This window comes from Ovis canadensis, chromosome 7 (assembly GCF_042477335.2).
Source record: "Ovis canadensis isolate MfBH-ARS-UI-01 breed Bighorn chromosome 7, ARS-UI_OviCan_v2, whole genome shotgun sequence".
Classification (NCBI taxonomy): domain Eukaryota; kingdom Metazoa; phylum Chordata; class Mammalia; order Artiodactyla; family Bovidae; genus Ovis; species Ovis canadensis.
In genome coordinates this window covers 77,958,047-77,979,825 of record NC_091251.1, presented here as the reverse complement: position 1 = coordinate 77,979,825, position 21,779 = coordinate 77,958,047, and the positions used below count along the sequence as shown (strand labels likewise).

At 43.0% G+C, this 21,779-nt stretch overlaps 1 protein-coding gene and 1 long non-coding RNA gene across 7 annotated transcripts in view; one reads left to right on the top strand and one right to left on the bottom strand.

The window, feature by feature from the left end:
- Positions 1 to 1,112: 1,112 nt before the first annotated feature.
- LGALS3 (galectin 3) lies at positions 1,113 to 20,080 on the bottom strand. Its single transcript, XM_069596678.1, has 6 exons — positions 19,581 to 20,080; positions 12,175 to 12,196; positions 10,364 to 10,711; positions 6,345 to 6,433; positions 2,855 to 3,020; positions 1,113 to 1,413 (listed from the first exon to the last, which is right to left on the bottom strand). Exons 2-6 carry the CDS (start codon positions 12,190 to 12,192, stop codon positions 1,258 to 1,260), a joined length of 777 nt encoding a protein of 258 aa, XP_069452779.1. The 5' UTR covers positions 12,193 to 12,196; positions 19,581 to 20,080; the 3' UTR covers positions 1,113 to 1,257.
- LOC138443744 (uncharacterized) overlaps positions 18,978 to 21,779 on the top strand; it is a 57,672-nt gene continuing 54,870 nt past the window's right edge. The window contains exon 1 of one of the 6 annotated variants that reach the window (XR_011258288.1): positions 18,978 to 19,351. This is a non-coding gene — a long non-coding RNA (uncharacterized lncRNA). The remainder of the gene's footprint in view (positions 19,352 to 21,779) is intronic. The other 5 variants (XR_011258283.1, XR_011258286.1, XR_011258285.1 and 2 more) reach the window with 5 other exon arrangements.

The following is a 21,779-nucleotide window of genomic DNA, read 5'->3' as shown; positions in this document are numbered from 1 at the left end:
CCTTCCCTTTAGTTTGGTTAGGCCAATTAATGCTACATCTCCATCTGCGTCTCATCTGGGATTTACTTAATCAGGATTCCCTGTTTTACCTGGGATTATATCTGGGTAAAACCAGGACTGTTAGGTAGCAGGGAATGAGTCAGGTAGGCAGCCGTCATTATGCCCTACAACTAGATGGAGTGTCCTTGGGCTACTGGATTCTAGAATTATGAGGTATCAAGAAAACCTTTAAAGACAAAATGAAAGAAAACTGGGTAGAATCAGAGCTTTTCCAAAAATGAAAAAAGAAATGAGATGAAGTAAAAATATGAAGGCCTGTCCCCCTCTTGACAGCTCTAAAGGATCATCCCAGCTCAGAATCCCTGTAGGGTAGACTGAGGCGTAGATGCTCCACTTCTCTCTCTGCGCAGTCATGTACTTTCTTGCCTTCACAGCTCTTGAGAGAAAGGGCATATCCTCCCTCATAAACCTCCTGCATTCTGATCTCTGCAGGAGATCATGGTTGAGAAGATGGTACTGTAGAAACAGCAACAGATCAAATAATATTTTGGTTTTCTATAAAATGAAGTGGTCTGAGCATATCCTAGTTTTGAAATTATATTAATCTTTGACCTTCCTGGTAATGAAGAAGGGCAGAAAGGCATGGTTGATAGAGTATTGACAATGGGATTTTCAAATAAAAACCTACATTTTTCCTTCTACAAATCTGGAGATTTCATAAAACCAAAAGAACCCAGAGGAAGATTGATGTTGGTATAAATTAATGATTTGAAACCGTGAAGTATAGTTTAGAGAGATAAAATAGTTAAAGTCCAAAAGGTTATATGTATGTAAACTTAGCTTTTCTTATTTCTTGAATATGTTTCCTTAAGTAAGACAATAGAAGAATGATTTTTTTGTAGTATCCATTGGTTTTTACCAAACTCTAGAAGAGAGAGGTTAATTTTGTGGTAGTATTTACTCCTGATTTCTTTTTAAAAATATAGTTTCAAATATTGAAAACTGGGAGACTCTAATGCAGTATTAACATTGCCACATATTTCTTTTTCCTTTAAGTCCATTGTGTATTATCAACAATAAATTGCCCCAATTAAATTACATATAAAGACAAGTAACTCTTAGAATATTTATTAAATCTGATTTACAAGAAGGACATTGATGAATAAAGGTAAAATTTTTCACTCAACATGAAACCTTTAAATGTGTAAGGTTTACGTTCAAATTCATTTCTTTACAAAAGTATCTGCCCATTTAAGATTATAGCATAGTGTGCGAAACACTGGTGAGAGTTATGTCACCAGAAATCGACAGCGTGCTGATTTCCCCAAAATTTTTCACCCGATGATTGTACTGCAACAAGTGAGCATCATTGACTGCAACCTTGAAAAGGTCAGGTTCAACCAGCACTTGTATCTGAAATGGCACATACACAAAACTGTTAGAAATGCCCATTCCTTTTAAAACCAGTCTGGCCTAACCTCAGGGTGTCTAAAATTTCATCTTTCTGATCACTTGTAGAACTAATTAAAGTCAGAGAAGGTAACTTTCCAGAAAAAAATAAATTCCAAATTATTCAAAGATTTAAATGGAACAAAATGATAAATTGTTAAAAGGATATATAATTGAAGCCACAGAGGAAAAGATTAATCATTCCTCTACATAAAAACTTAAAGCTTTTGTATGGTCTCAAACACTGAAAGTAAAAATAAAAATAAATGCTAAAGTAGGAATTCTCTGTTTAGAGGAGTGAATGTTATGAAGATGGATAATAACCAGTTTTGGCAAGAGTAAGAGAAACAAATCTCCCAGTAGTTAGAGGATGTGTTAATTCTAACATCATTTTGGAAGCAGCACTTCGGCATTATCTTCATCTAAATTTTAAACATATATATTTTTTGAGTAAAATTACTCTTCTAGGAAGCAAAGATGTATTAGGATAGTTATCACAGTATTTTTGTAAAATAAATAAAGCTTTCCAGGTTTTATCTGTTTGTAATATTTCCATACTCCAATTTTTCATCAGTAGGGTACTGGTTGAATTACTGCATATCTAAACAATGAAGTATTAGGTGACAATGTTCTGAGAAGGAAAGATGTCCACCAAATGTAGAATATAGACCCTGTTAGTCCCTGCCCCTGAGGAGCTGATGGTCTAGCTGTTTTATTGCCCACTGTATAGTCAACCCTAACCCAACATTGTGGACCTAATATTTGTTGAAGCCATGCTTAAAAATAAAAAAATGTGTTGCTTGTCATAAGAAAACACTGGAAAGATAACTCAAGTTGTAACCTTTGTGAGGATGGGGGAGGGGTAAAGGATGGAGGACTTTTTAGTAAAAAAAAAAATTTGTAAATTTTTATTTTCATAGACAAGCATGAATTAATTTTAGAGTTTAAAAAATTTAGTTTTGATTGCCATGCTAACCATGCTGTTTTAAGGAATTAAATCTCAGCCCAACTATATCACAAAGACTTTCTAGGAGACATCCCTGGCAAGTAGTTAAGACTCCTTGCTTCCACTGCAGGGGAAGCAGATTTGCCCCACAGGCCTCACAGTACAGCCAAAAAGAGAGATTTTCTGCCTTTTAAATTAAAGATGCTATGTTTCTCATTTCCAGAAAATCAGTTTAGGGTTGACTAAACTCAGAGGGCTGGTAACGGACAATGGTGAGGTAGCTAAATGGAGTTGAGGAATGTGCCACTATGTCTGAGACCATTCCCCTGGGATGGGGAGCAGGTGTACTGGTTAGGTGTCCCAGGACAACTGATGAAAATTAATTTCCAGTGTGTTGTGGTTTAAGCTTGATTCCCTGTGAGAAATATACATTATCAATATATAATAGCAGTAACTTACTTTGAAAGGTTTACCACTTTCAAATGGGAAAAGCATTTGTCTTTCTTCCTTTCCCCAGTTATTATTCAGCCTTGAATTACAAACAATGACTCTCTTGTTGTTCTCATTGAAGCGTGGGTTAAAGTGGAAGGCGACATCATTCCCTCTCTTGAAATCTAAAGCAAGTCTGTTTTAAGTCAAAAGTCAGAGTTAGTAAAATGATTCGAGTTGTACATTTGTATCAAGTGAAGAACATATACTTTTCTAAAAAGCAAATCATTTATAAAGTACAGGACAATTTTCTAAACAGAAAGCAAATAAACCATAGAATGGGTTCAAACTGGAAAGTATACTGGGCCAAGTACAGTATTTCTGCCTCGTGCATGGGATGTGTGTTCCAAGACGCCCAGTGGATAGCTGAAACCATGAATAGTATTGAACCAAATTATCTGTCCAACTATACACAAACTTTTTCCTATACGTACATATAATAAAGTTTAATTTATAAATTAGGTACAGTAAGAGATTAACAACTAATAAAATAGAAAAACTATAGCAATATATTGTAAAAGCCATGGTCTCTCTCTCAAAATATTGTATATATTTAATACCTTTCCCATCGGAACTAAACATTTATGCACTGGGGCCATAACTTCTACAGTTTGAGGTATGACTGAAAAAAAAAAAAGCATGAGTTTCTTTTTCCTTTCTCACAATTTCATGGACAAAAGATTTGTACTTACTGTAGATCTTAGCAACCTCAGTGTATAATTGTTTTCTTTCCTTATTAAATTGAGTACTGTCCCCTTTTCATTTCGAGAGAGCCCTTTACAGCTTCTCTTTGGCATATGTGAATTGCCAGCATCACTACTCTTGCTTTTGGGCCATTCTTAGGTAAAATAGGGTTCTGTGGACACAAGCACCAGGGTACCATGGCAGTGGATCTGATACCTGATAGACCAGACATGCAGCAGAAAGGGGTGGTTTCACAGCCTGGGCAGGATGGGGCTGGACAGCATGAGATTTCACCATGCTGTGTACAGTGTTGGCAACTTAAAACTTATGAATTGTTTATTTATGGAATTTTCCACTTAATATTTTCAGACTGTGATTGACCTTGGGTAACTGAAACTGTGGAAAGCAAAACCTCCAATAAGGAGCACTACTATATTCGACATACTACCACAGTATCCCACAGTAAACGACAATATGTGTTGAGTTTTTAGCCTTGTTGTCTTTGGTTATATCCTATTTACCTGTGTTTCCCTTTTTACTATCTCTGCATATAAACATGGTCAAGGTTTCCTTGCAGAGGTTTGGGGCCACCTTGAGGGCACTTTATACCTAACATTATGGGAATATGCCTACCTCTTTCCTGCCCTGACAGGTTACTTTCAATCCCTATTAAAAGTAAACCAGTCACATAAAGTGCTATCAAATCCCTAGCTTCCTCATAGTTAACTGGAAAACCTAGTCCTAAAACAGCAAGAATGATATAACATAGTTAATGTTCAATATCCTGTTGCTGAGTTGTAAAGTCATAATAATAAATGTGTTAAACATTCTGTGATGTAAAGTGGAATTAATGGAAGTGCTGGATAAACTTTCTACCCTGATCTCTCTCCTTGGATGTTAATACAAACACAAGTTCTCTGGCTGTTAAAGCACTACCCTCTCCACACGGTTTCTCAAAAGTGTGCTCCCCAGAGCGCTAATATCAGAAGCAGCTGGTTCTGTTAAAACAGCTCTTGTTTTAAAGCAAGGTCTGCATTCTAGACCTATTAACAATGATCCTTTGGGTGTTTTCGTTCACCCAGTAACATACATACAACCATCAATGATTAAATTCACAGGAAAAGAACGAATATAGTCAAATGGCAATAGAACTTATATTTGATGGGCAACGCTTGTACTTTCTGAGCAGTGAAAAGGTAATTGTCATCTCTACCACTTCAAGGATTTTTCTTCTTTCATGTGATTCCTCACATAGATTTTGCAGCTCAAAGCAATACATTTCTCAGTTTACTACCACTTTAATCATTTCAACCAATATTAGTTGTAACCTGCCACAGTCTCTAACCTTCCTAATGGTGATGGTGGTGGTGGTGGTTTAGTTCCTAAGTCGTGTTAGACTCTTTGTGACCCCATGCACGGTAGCCTGCCAGGCTCCTCTGTCCATGGGATTTCCCAGGCAAGAATACTGAAGTAGATAGCCATTTGCTCCTCCAGGGGATCTTCCTGACTCAGGATTAGAACCCGTGTCTCCTGCTTGGCAGGGAGATTCTTTACACTGAGCCACCTGGGAAGCCCAGCCTTTCTAGTGTGATAGTCCTAAGTAAAGCAAAGATGCCATTGTGGTTCTGCTTAACAGCAGCTGCCTCAGGAGAGCAGATATTACCTAATCATGAGTGCTGCCTGCACAGGATCAGGGCTCTGGGTCCTGTGTTATTTTGGGAGGCAAGGTGGGTGAGGATATAGGCAGAAGATATATTGAGTATATGTTTTATAACTTGCTGTGAGACCAGTTTTTACTGTGTAGGGAAGTACTGTGCTGAAAGAAGCTGTCTAGGCTGTGTGGAAGGAAGAACTAGCTTAAGATAGTGACTACCACGTAGAACCAGAGGAGGCTGGCTGGAGGTGGAGTGAACTGGTTGGCTGAATGTAAAATGATCTGATAGAACCTGTCCACCTCCTGGTAGCAGGATGTTGCTCCCGCTGATTCACCAGGATCAAAGTGACAGGTACTCACAGAGGCTGTTTACAGAATTAAATAAACCTGTGTACACAGCTTGAATGTGTACCTTTTGTGTATTGTCTATAGACAAGACCCAGAAACAGATTAATTAATGGCTATAGGAGCTTTAATGGTACCACCAACCTCAAGGACAGACATACTGAACAGTTTCAGGATATATGTAAGTATAACCAGTGGTGATAACCAGAGTCCGATGTTCCAAGGCAGCTGTAAATCAGCATGGATTTTCCAAAGTGAACTCAAAATCTTAGCCCCTTCTAGTTCACCTCAACCAAAGCAGTACCAATGGTGAAGACTGATTTATTTTGACAAATTACTTTGTCAAGTTAAAACTTTAACTTGTAAAGTTTTTTCAAACCTTTTAAGTAAATAGTGTCTACTCAGAACACTGGGGTTCCCCGTCTTGTCACTTGTCATCTGAAGACCAGGCCAACAGTATGAACATGGAAAAGGCAACCAAGCTCACAAATCTGAGAGTGTATCATGACCTTCACAGCTCCAGGGAGACTGTACCAATATGAGGACAGGAGATATAATATTTAAGCTCTCAGATCAACTAGGCATCTTTTTCTTTTTGACCCAAGACTTAGCGAGGGATTTGTCCTCTTGGTGAGACAAAGACTTATGGGAAAAACACAAACTATGGTATAGCCAAGATTCTAAATGTAATTTTTAAAATTCCATTAAAATTTAAAACAGATCACCCTTTATTTCAAAATCAATCAATATGTTAGACTTGCTAATTTTGCTCTTTACCTGTTCGCATTGGGCTTTACTGTACCCAGGATTGTTATCAGCATGCGAGGCATGATTCCTCCAGGAAAAGGCAGGTCATAAGGCACATTCTGGGAATAGAAAAATGCGTATATATCAAGAAAGAGTCATGTTCCAGGGGGAGTTTCCTGGCAGCCCAGTGGTTAAGATGCTGTGCTTTTGCTGCAGGGGGTGTGAGTTCACCTTAGTTCACCCCAGTCGGTGAACTAAGATCCCACATGCCATGCAGCTACCCAGCCACCCCCCCCCCAAAGAAAGAGTCATGTTTTCTTGAGGGAAGAAAGAAAAAGACATTGCTAGAGTTCAACCACTATTAATATATGTGAATAACATGTAACCCTACTTTAAACCATCTTTTCAGACTCTCAGGCCACCTTGTCCAGGGTCTGAAGAGAGATGGCTCCCTACACAACTACAACAATCAAGAAAAAGGCCATCAGTTAATTAGTACCAAAGACAGTATGTTCCCTTCTGGAGACTGTATCTCTCATGATAAGGGCCATCCTAATCCATAATTCATCCATGGAGCCTGTTTTTTGGAAAGGCTTAAGCTAGACCTTGCAATCAACATTAACATTTCTGTGCCACTCTTAAGATCCTTGTCATATGACATGTTCGTCCTGGTGGTTCTGCTCCCTGCAGGCAAACACTGGCAACTTCTAGGCCTCTGAGGTGTTCTTCTGTTTAATTCACACAGGCCCTGTGTGGTGCTTTAAAGGTGGCAGGTACTCAATGTTTGTCGAATGGGAACTTTCCAGTTAATACCTTCCCCAGTTCATTCAACAAATATTTACTGACCGTCTGTGTTCAAGGTGTTATAAATATTTCCACTGCTCTATCTTGGCTTCTTCTCTTTTTCCTTTAAGATTGTTTCCCCCTGGGTTCAACCATTGCCCAAGTCTTTTTCGCTCTAGCTCTGATCTGATCTGTATTAGTCCTGTGCTTCTTCCCATCTGGCTTTGCTACTGGTGCCACAAATCCAACCAGTGTGAACTGCAACAGTCTCCCCTGCCTCTCCCCAATCTGATCCCCTTCCTGAGTTCCTGGTTTGGGCTGGCCCTTGGCTGACATTCTCCCTGTCCAGCCTTGAGAAGCCAGTCGTTTCTTGACTCTTTGTTGTTGGTGTTTAGTCACGAAGTCATGTCTGACTCTTTGACGATCCCATGGACTGTAACCTGCCATGCTCCTCTCTCCATGGGATTTCCTAGGCAAGAATACTGGAGTAGATTACCATTTCCTTCTCCAGGGGACCTTCCCCACCCAGGGATCAAACCTATGTCTCCTGAATTGGCAGGCAGATTCTTTGCCACTGTTAAAGTGCTATACTCAACATGTCAGAAAATTTGGAAAAGTAAGCAATGACCACAGGACTGGAAAAGGAAAGTTTTCATCCCAATTCCAAAGAAAGGTAATGTCAAAGAATGTTCAAACTACCATACAGTTGTACTCTTTTCAAATGCTAGCAAGGAAATGCCCAAAATCCTTCAAGCTGGACTTTAACAGTATGTGAACTAAGAACTTCCAGATGTATAAGCTGAATTTAGAAAAGAGGAACAAGAAATCAAATTGCCAACATCCGTGAATCACAGAAAATGCAAGAGAATTCCAGAAAAATGTCCACTTCTGCTTCATTTGACTACGTGAAAGCTTTTGACTGGATCACAACAAACTGTGGAAAATTCTTAAAGAGATGGGAATACCAGGCCACCTTACCTGCCTTCTGAGCAATCTGCATTTAGGTCAAGAAGCCACAGTTAGAACTGGACATGGAACAATGAACTGGTTCAAAATTGCAAGAGGAGTATGTCAACGCTGCATATTGTGACCCTGCTTATTTAACTTCTGTGCAGAGCACATCATGTGACATGCTGGACCGAATGAAGATTGTCAGGAGAAATATCAACAACCTCAGGGGCTTACCTGGTGGTGCAGAGGTTAAAGCGTATGCCTGCAATATGAGAGAACTGGGTTCGATCCCTGGGTCAGGAAGATCCCCTGGAGAAGGAAATGGCAACCCACTCCAGTATTCTTGCCTGGAGAATCCCATGGACGGAGGAGCTTGGTGGGCTACAGTCCACGGGTCGCAAAGAGTTGGACACGACTGAGCGACTTCACTTTCACTTCACTTCACTCAGATATACAGATAATACCACTCTAATGGTGGAGAGTGAAGAGGAACTAAAGAGCCTCTTGATAAGGATGAGAGAGGAGAGTGAAAAAGCTGGCTAAAACTCAACAATCAAAAAAAACTAAATCATGGCATCTGGTCCCATCACTTTATGGCAAATAGATGAGGGAAAAGTGGGAAACTGGCAGATTTTATTATCTTGGACTGCAAAATCACTGCAGATAGTGACTGCAGTCACAAAATCAGAAGACTCTTGCTCTTTGGAAGAAAAGCTATTAAAGAGTAGAGACATCACTTTGATTCCAAAGGTCTGTATAGTCAAAGCTTGTGGTTTTTGCAGCAGTCATATACGAATGTGAGAGTTGGACCATAAAGAAAGCTGAGCACCAAAGAATTGATGCTTTTGAATTTTTGGTGCTGGAGAAGACTCTTGAGAGTCCCTTGGACAGCAAGGAGACCAAACCAGTCAATCCTAAAGGAAATCAACCCTGAATATTCATTGGAAGGACTGATGCTGAAGCTGACATTCCAATATTTTGGCCACCTGATGTGAAGAGCCTACTCATTAGAAAAGACCCTGATGCTGGGAAAGATTGAGGGCAGGCGGAGAAGAGGGCAACAAGGGATGAGATGGTTGGATGGCATCAACAACTTGATGAACATGAGTTTGAGAAAACCCCCAAGGGGTAGAGAAGGACAGGGAAGCCTGGTGTGATGCAGTCCATGGGGTTACAAAGAGTCAGACTCGACTTAGTGACTGAACAAAAACAAGACTTAACCACTAGATTCTGGGGTTCCTCCTCTTCAATCTCTTTCCCACTGCCTCTTCCTTCCAGAATTTCCATTTTCCTGTCTAAACTGACTACCTGTGTGTGGTCCAGGTCCTGCGCATCGCCTCTCATGCACCTAATGCTGTCTCTCTGCTCTCCTCTAAGCCGACCAATAAGCAGAGCAAGTACTCCCTGTGCCATCACACTCCTGAAAGGGGCTGATCTCACACTGCTATTGAACTCTTTTCTCATATATGTATCTTTTCTCACAGCTAGACTGTTTGGAGATGTGTCGGGAGCCCCCAGAGTTGGGTTTTATGGTTAGAATTCATTTATTAAAATGAGTTTTAATATAAATGAAAATTCAACCCTTAGATCACAAAATTATCTTTAGAAGGTTTTTAAAAACCAGATTACTGTGGTTGCCCCAAATTTCCCCTCTATGACCATGGGAAGGTTGTATAACCCTTTATTACCCTATTTCCTTATTTGTAAAGTGGCGATAATAATAGTATCTTACAGGGTGCTTATGGAGTTGAATGAGAGCATCCATGTATAAGCACTCAGCTGGTACATGTTATATATTCAGTGTTTATCAGTAATAATAACAACCATTACTATGATCTTGATTTATATTAAAGCTGCTCTACAGATGCCTTCAAAACATATATTGGCTTCTCTTTAAACTAACAGTACATATACTAAACACCGGAAACTAATTTTTCTATTGAACCAACATACACTGTGCCTGGTCCTTGCAAAATGGCTCTAAGCGGTGAGTTTCAAGCTTCAGGTCTCCCGAAGCCCTCTGCAGGTCACCAGTGCCCAGCGCCAGCTTCCAGTCAGAGCACTACAAAGTGATGACACTACCGCTCCAGAAAATTACCATTTTCTTTCTTTTTTAAATATTTATTTATTTGGTTGCGCTGGGTCTTAGTTGTGGCATGTGGGATCTAGTTCCCTGATCAGGGGTCAAACTCAGGCCCCCTGCACTGGGAGCATGGAGTCTTAGCCACTGGACTGCTAGGGAAGTCCCAGCCGTGTTCTTTATTAACTTGGTCCCAAGCACATTGAAGTTTACTAAATGATTCACTCCATCTTACCAGGGGTCCAGAAGGGATGCCATAGGGGCTGGCAGCAGGGTAGGCAGGAGGTGGGTAGGCCCCAGGTCCGGGGTAGGCACTTGGTGCAGTTGGTCCAGGATAAGCAGGTGCTGTTGGGCCAGGGTAGGCCCCAGGAGGTCCCTGCCCAGGGTAGGGGCCAGGAGGTCCCTGTCCAGGGTAGGGGCCAGGAGGTCCCTGTCCAGGGTAGGGGCCAGGAGGTCCTTGTCCAGGGTAGGCCCCAGGATAGGCTGCTCCTGGGTAGCCTCCTGCCCCAGCAGGCTGGTTTCCCCATGAACCAGGCCAACCTTGGGGGTTTGGTTTTCCAGACCCAGCTAAGGCATCATTAAGCTGGAAAAAAAGACATTTAAAAAATTATAGGATGAAGAACAATCACAACAGAATTTTCAGGAATATGTGATCTAAGAATTAGAGGGATGTGGTGAAGATACGAAATTCACATCAATAAAGTTTTTCCAACCTTTTAGTTTTGAATTCCTAAGACTAAAATTTGACTATGGTATTATACATGCTTTATCACTTTACTCTTGCCTCCCATCATCTCAGATCACTGAGGGTTGCCTTTTTGTAATCTGCATTCTCTATGTAAAAGCACATACTTTCTAACTGACATGGAAAAAAAAAAAGTCACCAAACTCAGTATACTCTTGGGCTGCAAAACCTGCCACCAAGCTGGCCCTGGTTGTGTTGGCCTTCCCTTTGCGGGATGTCTACTGCACTTTGGGTACGCCAGGTAAGTTACCACTTAGTGGCATCCAGGCTAGTACCAGAGAGGCTGCCTTGTACACAGGGAGAAGCCTGCGATGTGGAGTCAGAAGACTTGGTTTAAAATTCAGTGCCATCCATCAAGAAATCCAGTGTTATCGATCAAGAGCTCCAGAGTTTCAGAGCTATCGTGTTGCCTGTATAGGACTTAGTGTCTTTGCTTGTAAAATGGGGATAATGACCTATTTCACATGATCGTTGTGACAAGCAAGTGAGGCCACATTTGGGACGGCTCTTTACAGACTGCGACACTCTGTGCCAGCGTTGGATTGTGTCCTTTCTCTCCAGGACGAGACTGCTTTCTCCCTGCCTGTTTTCTACAGTGTTTAGCACGCTGCCAGGTGGTACATGGAAGATGCCCAGTAAAGGCTTCTCCATTGACTGAATATGATCTGCCAGGATTGTCTCTGATGCATCGGGAACACAACCCTAGACCTGGTGTTGGGGCAACACAGTGAGGCTGTGAAGGGAGCCCATGTGTCCTGGGGGAGGGGGAGAGAGAAACTGAGGGCTCCGTGATGATGGAAAGCAAACTGGATTTAGAAAACAAACCTGAGCAGAGCTCGTGGCTCTAGGTGACGTGTCATTCCATTAGGGAATTGGGGAATACATAAGCATGCTAATAGGAATTCGTTTTGGCTGCTTCTTACTCCAGCATTTGGGAAGGGAGAAGGAGTTGAGGGCACTTTAGGGTTAAAAAAAATCAGGTTGCTCAGAATGAACCACACTGCCCTTTGCTCAGTTGGCTTCTCAGCTCCTGCCAGCAGAATCCACCAGCTTCTGTCCTAGGCCTTTGGTAAAGGGGTTACTGTTAGTGAGGCCTCTCTCTGCCTGGCTTTCTTCCCAAACCTGTTGCTGCAAAAACAAGACTCCACCTAACAAGCCCTCATTGGACAGATGAGGCCAGAGGAAGCCACGAGGTGGGAGAGTTAAACAGGAAACTTGAGCGGTTAAAAAACAAACAAAAAACCCTCATCCTGCATGAATGTATATATATTAAGGTAGGAAAACAGACATAAAACACTTACCGAAAAACCGTCTGCCATTTTCCTGAAAGGAGGAAAAAAAACAGGGGTTATCACTTGATCCTAAAAGATTTCACTGATTTCTGTGTGAACATCACAAACAGCTCATTGTGCAGGTCAAGTCAATGTACAGGCATTCTCTTAACACAAACAAGTCTGTTCTCCAAATATGCCAAAATCAATGGTGGGGAACCACAAAAATGTCTCAAAGGGTGAGGATGCTCTCCACCTGAATCACCAGGCCCTATTTAACTCATAGCTGAACTCTAATCACACTCTCTTGTGGCTGAATCCTGGAAGTAACAGGCTATACAATACAAGTGGGAGAGCAGGAAGTACAATACTCTGCCCTTTCCTAGGTAACAAATGTAAATGGTCCTGGTTTGTCTTTGGTTCTCCTTCACCTTCCTTCCTGTGCTCTTTTTTTCCACCACCTCATAAAAAGTGTTCATCAGATGAATCTTGCCCACCTCTCCTCCGGTTCTCAGTGATAGCCCCACACCCTCTTCTGGGTTTTAGGAGGAGGCCGTTGGTTCTTCCTGCTAGTGTTTGAAAGATAGTCTCTGCCTTGCCCGCCCCACTGCCCAAGCCATAGCTGCTGCTGCTGACTTATTTCTTCATTTGCACACATGTGTGCCTGTTCTGTGCCAGGCACTGGGCAGGCTCAGGTCTGGGTTTGCAGACGGAATTGGCTAAGATATATCATCAAAGGGTCCAGAGGCCAGAAAGGGTCACAAGTAATGGGTGGTGCGAGCCAGACTATGTGCTACGAGAAGTCACAACTGGAAAGATGACTTCCAACAGGGATAGTGTTGAGCTAAACCTTGAAAGGAAGGTGAGACTGGGGATATGAAGCAATAGCAAAGAAAGGCGAGCACAAGATGTACTTTTTTTAAAAAAAGGTGTTTGTTATTCCAAATGAAAATATCTGGCAGTATAACAAACCAAGGTTTTTTTTTTTAAAAAAAAGACAATTTGGAGAAAAATATTTTGGGGTAGGATGCTACCAAAGAGGGTTGGCCTTGCCCAAAGCTGCCTCAGTGGGTGGCCATGAGACCATCACTCCTGCTTCTCTGGCTCCTCCCTCAGTGCCAGTTCCCAACAAACAAGATGTTCTACACTTGCTCCCGGAGCTGGTGCTCTGGCGGTGAGGAGAGGAGGGCAGCTTGGGACTCCTCAGGCCTGGGTTATTTTCTCCGCCCAGGATCACCTGTGCTATGGTCAAAGTTACCTGGATCTTCAGTAATCAGAATCTTTTTCCTTAAGCTGTCTACATGTGTGTGCTGAGTCACTTCAGTCATGTCGGACTCTTTGCTACCCTATGGACCCATAGCCCACCAGGCTCCTCTGTCCATAGGATTCTCTAGGCAAGAAAACAAGTGGGTTGCCAAGCCCTCCTCCAGGGGACCTTCCTGAGCCAGGGATCAAACCCACATCTCTTACATCTCCTGCACTGGCTGGCGTGTTCTTTACCACCAGCACCACCTGGGAAGCCGTAAGTTGCCTACTTGTTAAAGTTATTCAGTTATTCTAAGAAATGATCCGTTAAGTGGTGGCTACTTGATAGGTCCTAAAAATACAAAATACTAGACTTTTTGGTAAAACAAAAGCAGACAAAACGTCCTCCTAGAACTTACTGTATGCTTCATTTATATACCAGATATTTTATCTTACTCTGCTGTTACTTATAATACAGTTCAATATGACCTTCCGTTAATTTTTTATTTTTGCACACCTCTTTTCAAATCTGGACATTCTGAAACATATTTGGATACACTCAGGTTATCACTGTGCCCATCTTCCAATTTGGAAACTGCAGGTGATCTAATTGGGAAGTCACAGTGACTCTCCCAGGGCTTGTTTCACTGCGTTTAGTATATAATATTTGACTCTTTAATGCAAAAGTCGGTGCTCCTCTGTACTTCCTTCCCCAAAAGACTGCCACTGCCTAGAGAAGTGTGCTGCTACCACAGGAGGAACTTAAGAGTTGTTACAGGGACTTTGCTGGCCATCCAGTGGTTAAGACTTCCCCTTCCAATGCGGGGGGAGCAGGTCCGATCCCTGGTTGGGGAACTAAGATCCCACATGCCTGGTGGCCAAAAAACCAAAACATAAAATAATATTGTAACAATTCAATAAAGATTTTTAAAAACAGCTTAAAGAGTTCTTACAGAAAAGGGAAAGAAAGGACATTTCTTTCTTTTTTTTTTTTTTTGGCTATACCATGAGGCATGTGGGATCTTAGTTCCCCGACCAGGGATGGAACTCGTACCCCCTGCAGTGGAGGCACGGAGTCTTAACCACTGGACTGCCCGTGAAGTCCTTTGAAAGGATATTTCTTAAGTCAAGAAATAAAGCTTCTCACTTTGGACGCCAGAAAGAAACAATTTTGGACTTCACAGTAGGCAGAAAGTTTAGTTCCTTTGATTACACAAATTCTTCCATTCCTGAGCAACATAGCAATGACTTAGCAATAACTTTGTGTTTTGACTTCTTTTATCCCCATTGTGCTGGGGCTTATCCCTGACCTCAGCACCACTGACATTTCAGGTGGGATTCTTCGTAGGGAGGGGCCCTTCTGTGCGTCCCTGGCTTCAACACACAAGCTGACAGCAGCCCCCCCTCCCCCCGGCCCCTGCACTGTGATAACCTAGAATGTCTTAAGATGTTTCGAAATAACCCTGGGGAAGCAAGAGGAGGGCAAAACTGTGCCTGGTTTGAGAACCACTGGCCTGAGCTAATGAGGATATGTATCCTCACATAAAAGTACCCATTCAGGTCAATAAAAAACAGAAAGGTAGTTTCAGTTGTTACAACTAGCTAAAGCTGTACCACTGGCCTCATAAAGGGTCCTGAATATGTGTGCTTAGTCCCTCAGTCATGTCCACCTCTTTGCGACCCCATGGACTGTAGCCCACCAGGCTCTTCTGTCCATGGGGATTCTCCAGGCAAGAATACTGGAGTGGGCTGCCACTCGAGCTCCTCCAGGGGACCTTCCCAACCCAGGGATCAAACCCAGGTCTCCCACGTTACAGGCTGAGCCACCAGGGAAGCCCATCTATGAATATAAACCCAATTAAACTTAGGTATGTTTAAAGGCTGATCACAACCAGAAACTCAGGCCAAGACAGCTAGCCCCAAATGTAACATTTATTCTTTTCCAAGTCTCTGTTCAAACATACTCAGTTTATTTTGGATTGGAGTGGAGTGGGCTGCGTTCTCCCTCTCCATTGGGTCTTTTGACCCAGGGATCAAACCTGGGTCTCCTGTATTGCAGGCAGATCCTTTACCATCTGAGCCACCTGGGAAGCCCCCTTTTCCAACTAGACCAAAACAACTGGAAAAACAACGCAGAGTCCACTGTTTCTGCTGTGTTTCATGTAACAGCAAGGATGACAGTTTGGATTGTGCTCTGACACATTAGAAGCCCATTAGAATAATGACACCTTGTATTTGTGTGATGTTTTCAGTTTATAAAGCACTTTCACATACCTTTCTTATTTTGATTCTGATAATAATCTTATGAGATTGACAGGGAAAAGTTGATATCCTTACTTCAAAGGTGAGGAAACTGAGTCTCAGAGAGTTAACATGGTGGCCCATTCTGTCATTGGCAGGCAGGGACCTGAGTCCAAACATCCTGACTCCTAATTCTGACTGATTTTATACTAGTAGCAAACCTCACACTGACATTTTAAAGTATAGTCCTTCGAAAGTATTAGTTACTTCATTTAGAAATTAATTCTCTGGCTTACTCATTTGGAACTGCATAAACATGCTGAAATTGTAAACAAAAAGCGATCACGCTTTTGTCAGAAACTAGCTGGGTGACTCATGCAGTGTGCAGTGATACTGAATACAAGGATGCCATTTTGCACAGTCATTTTGCTAATTATAACCACATTTAAACTGATAAAGCTTACTTTCCTAAAAGTTGGGTATTCATTGTTTTGATTATATCAGCTCCCAACCATCAGCTCTCTGATGGAAAGGTTTCTAACCAATGTTCTTTTTAAATCAAGGTTAGCAACCTTAGAACTTAAAAGGAGAACCAAGAAAACTTTTTAAAAATCTGTTTAGATAAACATCTTCCTACTTGCCTGGAAAATTTCTTTTTAGATGAGTAGCTTATATAAAGAGACAATCAAATGTGAAAAAAAAAAAAAAAACAACAAACTTCCCACTGTACAAATACTATAGGTATGTGAACTCTGGCATTTCCAGAAACAGAGAATTTTGAAGTCAGATAAGAAACACTACATCAAAGGCAAAAACATTTAAAAAATACGATCTGAATCCTCACATTTGGAAAAATCTACAAGAATTAGTTCAGTATCACTTTGGAACAAGGAATTTAAACATGAGTCAGAATGCAGACCACTTTTAATCTGCTGTTAATTGCAGCTTTTGCCCTTTAATAAAGAGTTGCTATCCACTGTACTATGTTATTCTAGACCCACGTAGCAATTAATTCAGTTGCCTGGATTCCCAGGAGGACTTATGAAATTTCTGCCCACAAAGGGCCCCAACTTTTATAAAAGTTGTAAGGGAAGTCGATCATCAACTATTTCCTCAGAACCCCAAGCACGGCCCGCACTCCTCTCCAAAGAACACAGGAGAGGCGGGCTACTTCCTGGTCTTACTGAAACATGAAACAAGGCTTGAGAAATGCTTATTTGCAAAGCCAAATTCAGAGATGCTAGTTAGGATAAAGGAAACTGGTCCTTTCCCAGGATTTCTTTTTCATCACAGTTCCTCAGCCATAAGGAAGTTAAAGTTACTTTGTACCTCTCAGTTACTGATTTTTTTTTCCCCATATGGAAAAGCTGAGTATCAGTTAAGAGAGAACACATGATACTTAGTCAGCAGCAAACTAGAATTACTGCCCTGGCAGGCTTACCACTCAGAATTTAATGAGAAGAATTCATGCAGGCACCAGATAGAAAATGTTAACTAGCTGTCCTCAGCAGAAGCCTCTGTCCCAAACTAAAAGGAAAGAGAGGCTAAGTTTTTGATCAGTTACCATGAGTCTCAGGTACAAGAAGTTTACAAGCCAACTGGTATTTTAGGTAACATAAGCACCTCAAATTTTATTATATGAATATAGATCTCTATTAGGGATAAGATGTAGAGTCTGACTGAAGAGAGTTCTAGGTAAACAGTATCTAAATCATAGCTGAGACCAATAACAGCCTTTTGACCTCACTAGAAGGCAATGGCAACCCACTCCAGTACTCTTGCCTGGAAAATCCCATGGGTGGAGGAGCCTGATAGGCTGCAGTCCATGGGATCACTAAGAGTCGGACATGACTGAAGAGACTTAGCAGCAACAGCAGCAATAAGTAATGGAGAAGGCAATGGCAACCAACTCCAGTGTTCTTGCCTGGAGAATCCCAGGGACGGGGGAGCCTGGTGGGCTCCCGTTTATGGGGTCGCACAGAGTCAGACACGACTGAAGCGACTTAGCAGCAGCAGCAATACATAAAAAGTCTTTTTATAAAGCTCTGCTGCGTATTTGTAGCATAGCAAAATATCATTGACTGAACTGAAATGAGCTGAAAGACCTTTCAACAGAGCGAGACTAGCCTCAGTTCAGTTGCTCAGTCGTGTCCGACTCTTTGCGACCCCATGAATCGCAGCACACCAGGCCTCCCTGTCCATCACCAACTCCCAGAGTTCACCCAAACTCATGTCCATCGAGTCAGTGATGCCATCCAGCCATCTCATCCTCTGTCATCCCCTTCTCCTGCCCCCAATCCCTCCCAGCATCAGAGTCTTTTCCAATGAGTCAACTCTTCGCATGAGATGGCCAAAGTATTGGAGTTTCAGCTTTAGCATCAGTCCTTCCAAAGAACACCTAGGACTGGTCTCCTTTAGAATGGACTGGCTGGATCTCCTTGCAGTCCAAGGGACTCTCAAGAGTCTTCTCCAACACCACAGTTTATTTTTTAAAATGAGCTTTTGGGGTCAATCTATCAAACAGTGCTCCTCCTCTTCTGCTTCTTATGTAACTTGGTGAGGCATCCGCCTAATATTTCTAAGCTCAAAACATTCAAGACCCATCATCAAACTTCTCCCCGGAATATGGAGAGAATGCTGATTTTAAGCAAAAGCCCCCCACTTGATTAATTTAGGCAGCTCCAATTTCCCATAGATTAAGAGTGAGGCACAGTCATCAAAGGGATGGATGACATGACTCTAGGGATTCAAAGACAATGTCTGGAAAGGACATTCTTGTGGCACAATGAATTTTATTATTGAACTTTTATGGAAACACAGTTTCCTAGCATGAAAGATCAACTGTGTTAACTTGGGGCAAGTGAGTCAGAATTTTGGAAGTTGGTGAAAATTTTTTCTCATGCTCTGTGCCAAGTGGTCAATTCTTATTGCCACCATTTTCTGCAGAACAAAATGAGCCTCTCTTCCATTCCTTTTCCAGAATCCTAGAAACAGACTGGGTCACTGAAGTCAAACCGTCCTCATTGTCCAGCAACCCAATTCCCAGGAGTCATTTTACAAATATTCCAGGTATCTGAAATCAGGATCGCTAAGGGCAGGGCATGAAGCTTAAGACACAACCTCAACCCCAGTGTCCTGGAGCTCCTACTCGTAAAAGCGCAGGCACATTAGCGCTTTGATTTGAGCAACTCACAATTTAGAATATGTCCTCAAACATGTTTTAGAAGCAACCCCTCCCCACCTCAACTAGGGCTCTGCACCCTCGGACGAACATTCAATTCTGCCACACCCCACACGTCCGCAGCACAGGTCTGAGATCGTTAATGCTCAAATCCGGACTGGGATGTGCAAAAACTGAAGGTGTGCGGTCTTTGCCAAGCCGGGCACATGCCCACTCAGCCTTGGGGCTGCACCATTTTCTGCGGGATCAGCATCCAGAGAGCGGCTGCAGCCCCGGACTCTGTTGGCCTGTAGCAGAACACATCCCCATCCCACAGCCAAGCTGAGTTGAGGAACCGCCCACAGAGTGCCGGGGCAGTCTCCACCGCCGACGGAGGCAGGGGCACCTGGTTCCTCCCGCCCAGCTGGAGCAGGCAGCTGGGAGGATGCGCTCGCGCCCACCACACACCACGGGCCAGCCGGGGCGCGGGGCGCGAAGCCGGGGCTGAGCCTCCCAGTCGCCGCAGAGGGTGACCCTCCCGTCCGCCGCGAGGAAATGCAGGTGAGTCTTTTAAGTCGTTGCTAACTTTCCTCGAGTCTCAGACTCCTCTCTTGAGGGCTCGAAGCCAAGGAACCTGGGCCCAGAAAGCGCGGTTCCCCGGGGAAGCCAAGCCCTCGTCTCCGGCTCCCGCCCAGCCCGGCAAAGGGGGCCGCGCACCGAGCTGCGCCCGGGCGCCCTGGCCTTGCAGCAGGGGCGTCTGCACCCCCGTCCCGGCGCCCCCGCCACTTACCCGACGCCTCTGCACTGGCTCGCGCGCCGCGGGGGAGGCTCGGGCAGGGGTGGTGTGGTCCTGCCCGGGCGGTGGCCGGCTCCGCGCCTCAAATACGCCCGGCCCGGCACGCCTCTCCCGGGGCGGGGCCGCCACCCCGGCCGCCCGCCCGGCCGCCCCCGGCCTCTCCGTGCGAACGAGGCTGGGCGAGTCCTGGCCCCGCTGGATACCCGGGCGCCCAGGCGCCGCGGATCCAGGACGCAGAGGAGACGCCTGACTCAGGACAGCGGTGGGTGGGACCCGCGGCCTCCATCCCCTCAACGTCCGATCGGTCCCCTCCGCAGCCGCCAGAGGTTGGGTTCACCGCCCTCTCAATAGATTCACCTGCCAAGTCCTCAGGCCAAGATAGGGAGAGTCTGCGAAGCTTTTAGTGACAGGGAGGGTCCTGTCACGTTTTTTGAGATGCTGGGTGAGAAGCTCCATGTCTTGTTTTTATTCCCGTTCTGAACTGTGATGTGGGTACACACCTCTCAGACCAGGAGCCCTAGACTGTTTTGCTGTTTGCTTCCCACTGCCTCCTCAACATCTGCCTCGTGTTTGGTAGGTCCTCAGTAAACTGGTTAAATTTGTTTAGTAAATGAATGATTAAAATAGTGAATCACTTCCTAGGAAGTCTGTTTTCTCAAAGATTGGAAAGAGTCCTGATGGAGGGGAGAGTTAAATACAAATGTACCTTTGAGAAAAGTAGGAAAAAAATAAAGCTATGGCTCTCAGAAGGGCTTCGCTGGTAGCTCAGCTGGGAAAGAATCCACCTGCAATGCAGAAGGCCCCGGTTTGATTCCTGGCTGGGGAAGACTCGTGAAGAAGGGATAGGTTACCCACTCCAGTATTCTTGGGCTTCCCTGGTGGCTCAGAATAAAGTAAAAATAACATAAAGTAAAATAAAGAATCTGCCTGCAATGTGGGAGACCTAGGTTTGATCCCTGGGTTGGGAAGATCCTCTGAAGGAGGGCATGGCAACCCACTCCAGTATTCTTGCCTGGAGGATCTCCATGGACATAGGAGCCTGGGCTGCAGTCCATGTGATCACAAAGAGTCTGACCTGACTCAGCAACTAAGCACAGTACAACATGTCTCTAAGAAAGATTGTTACAACAAGTAGTGGTGTTTCCAAGGGGAAGTGGTTTGTCAGTAGCATTTCACTGGGTAACAGCTGAGTAAAATGACTAAGGATGTCTTAGATACGTATGTTTTTTAATTCAAATTGCCACTCACAAAAGTTAACACACAGACATAGAAAACAAATTTATGGTTATCAGTGTGATAGTGAGGGGAAGGAACAAATTAGTAATTTGGGATTAACAGATACATACTCCTAGACAAATAAGATATAAATAATAGACAAATAACAAGGACCTACTGTGTAGCACAGGGAACTATATTCAGTATCTTGTAATACCTATAATTGAAAAGAATCTGAAAAGTAATGTGTGACTGAATCACTTTGCTGTATGCCTGAAACATTGTAAATCAACAATACTTCAGTTTTCAAAATGAACTCAAAATGGATTAAAGACCTAAATGTATGACCTGAAACTATAAAGCTCCTAGAAGAAAATAGAGAAAGAGCTCCTTGACATTGATTTTAGCAGTAATTATTTGGATATGACACCAAAAGCACAAGCATTAAAAGCTTAAAGTAAACAAGTGGGACCTACATCAGACTAAACAGCTTCTATACAGCAAAGGAAACCATCAACAAAATGAAAAGGCAGCCTACAGAACTGGAAAAAATATTTGCAAATCATATATGCAAATAAGAGTCTAATATCCAAAATATATAAGGAACTCATTCGTACAACTCAATTGCAAAAAAAAAAAAAAAGGGCAGAGGAACCAAATGTTTCCAAAGAAGATATACAAATGGCCAACAGGTACATGAAAAGGTGCTCAGTGTCACTAACTGTCAGGGAAATGCAAATCAAAAGCACAATGAAATATCACCTTATGCTTGTTAGAATGGCTACTGTCCAAAGACAAGAGATATGTGTTGGAGAGAATGTAGAGAAAAGAGAACCTTTGTGTACCATTGGTAGGAATGTAAATTGGTGCATCCATTGTGGAAATGGTTTGAAGTTCCTCAAAAACTTAAAAACAGAATTACCATATGACCCATATGGTATGTACTTCTGGGTACAAAGGAGGTGAGATCACTATCTT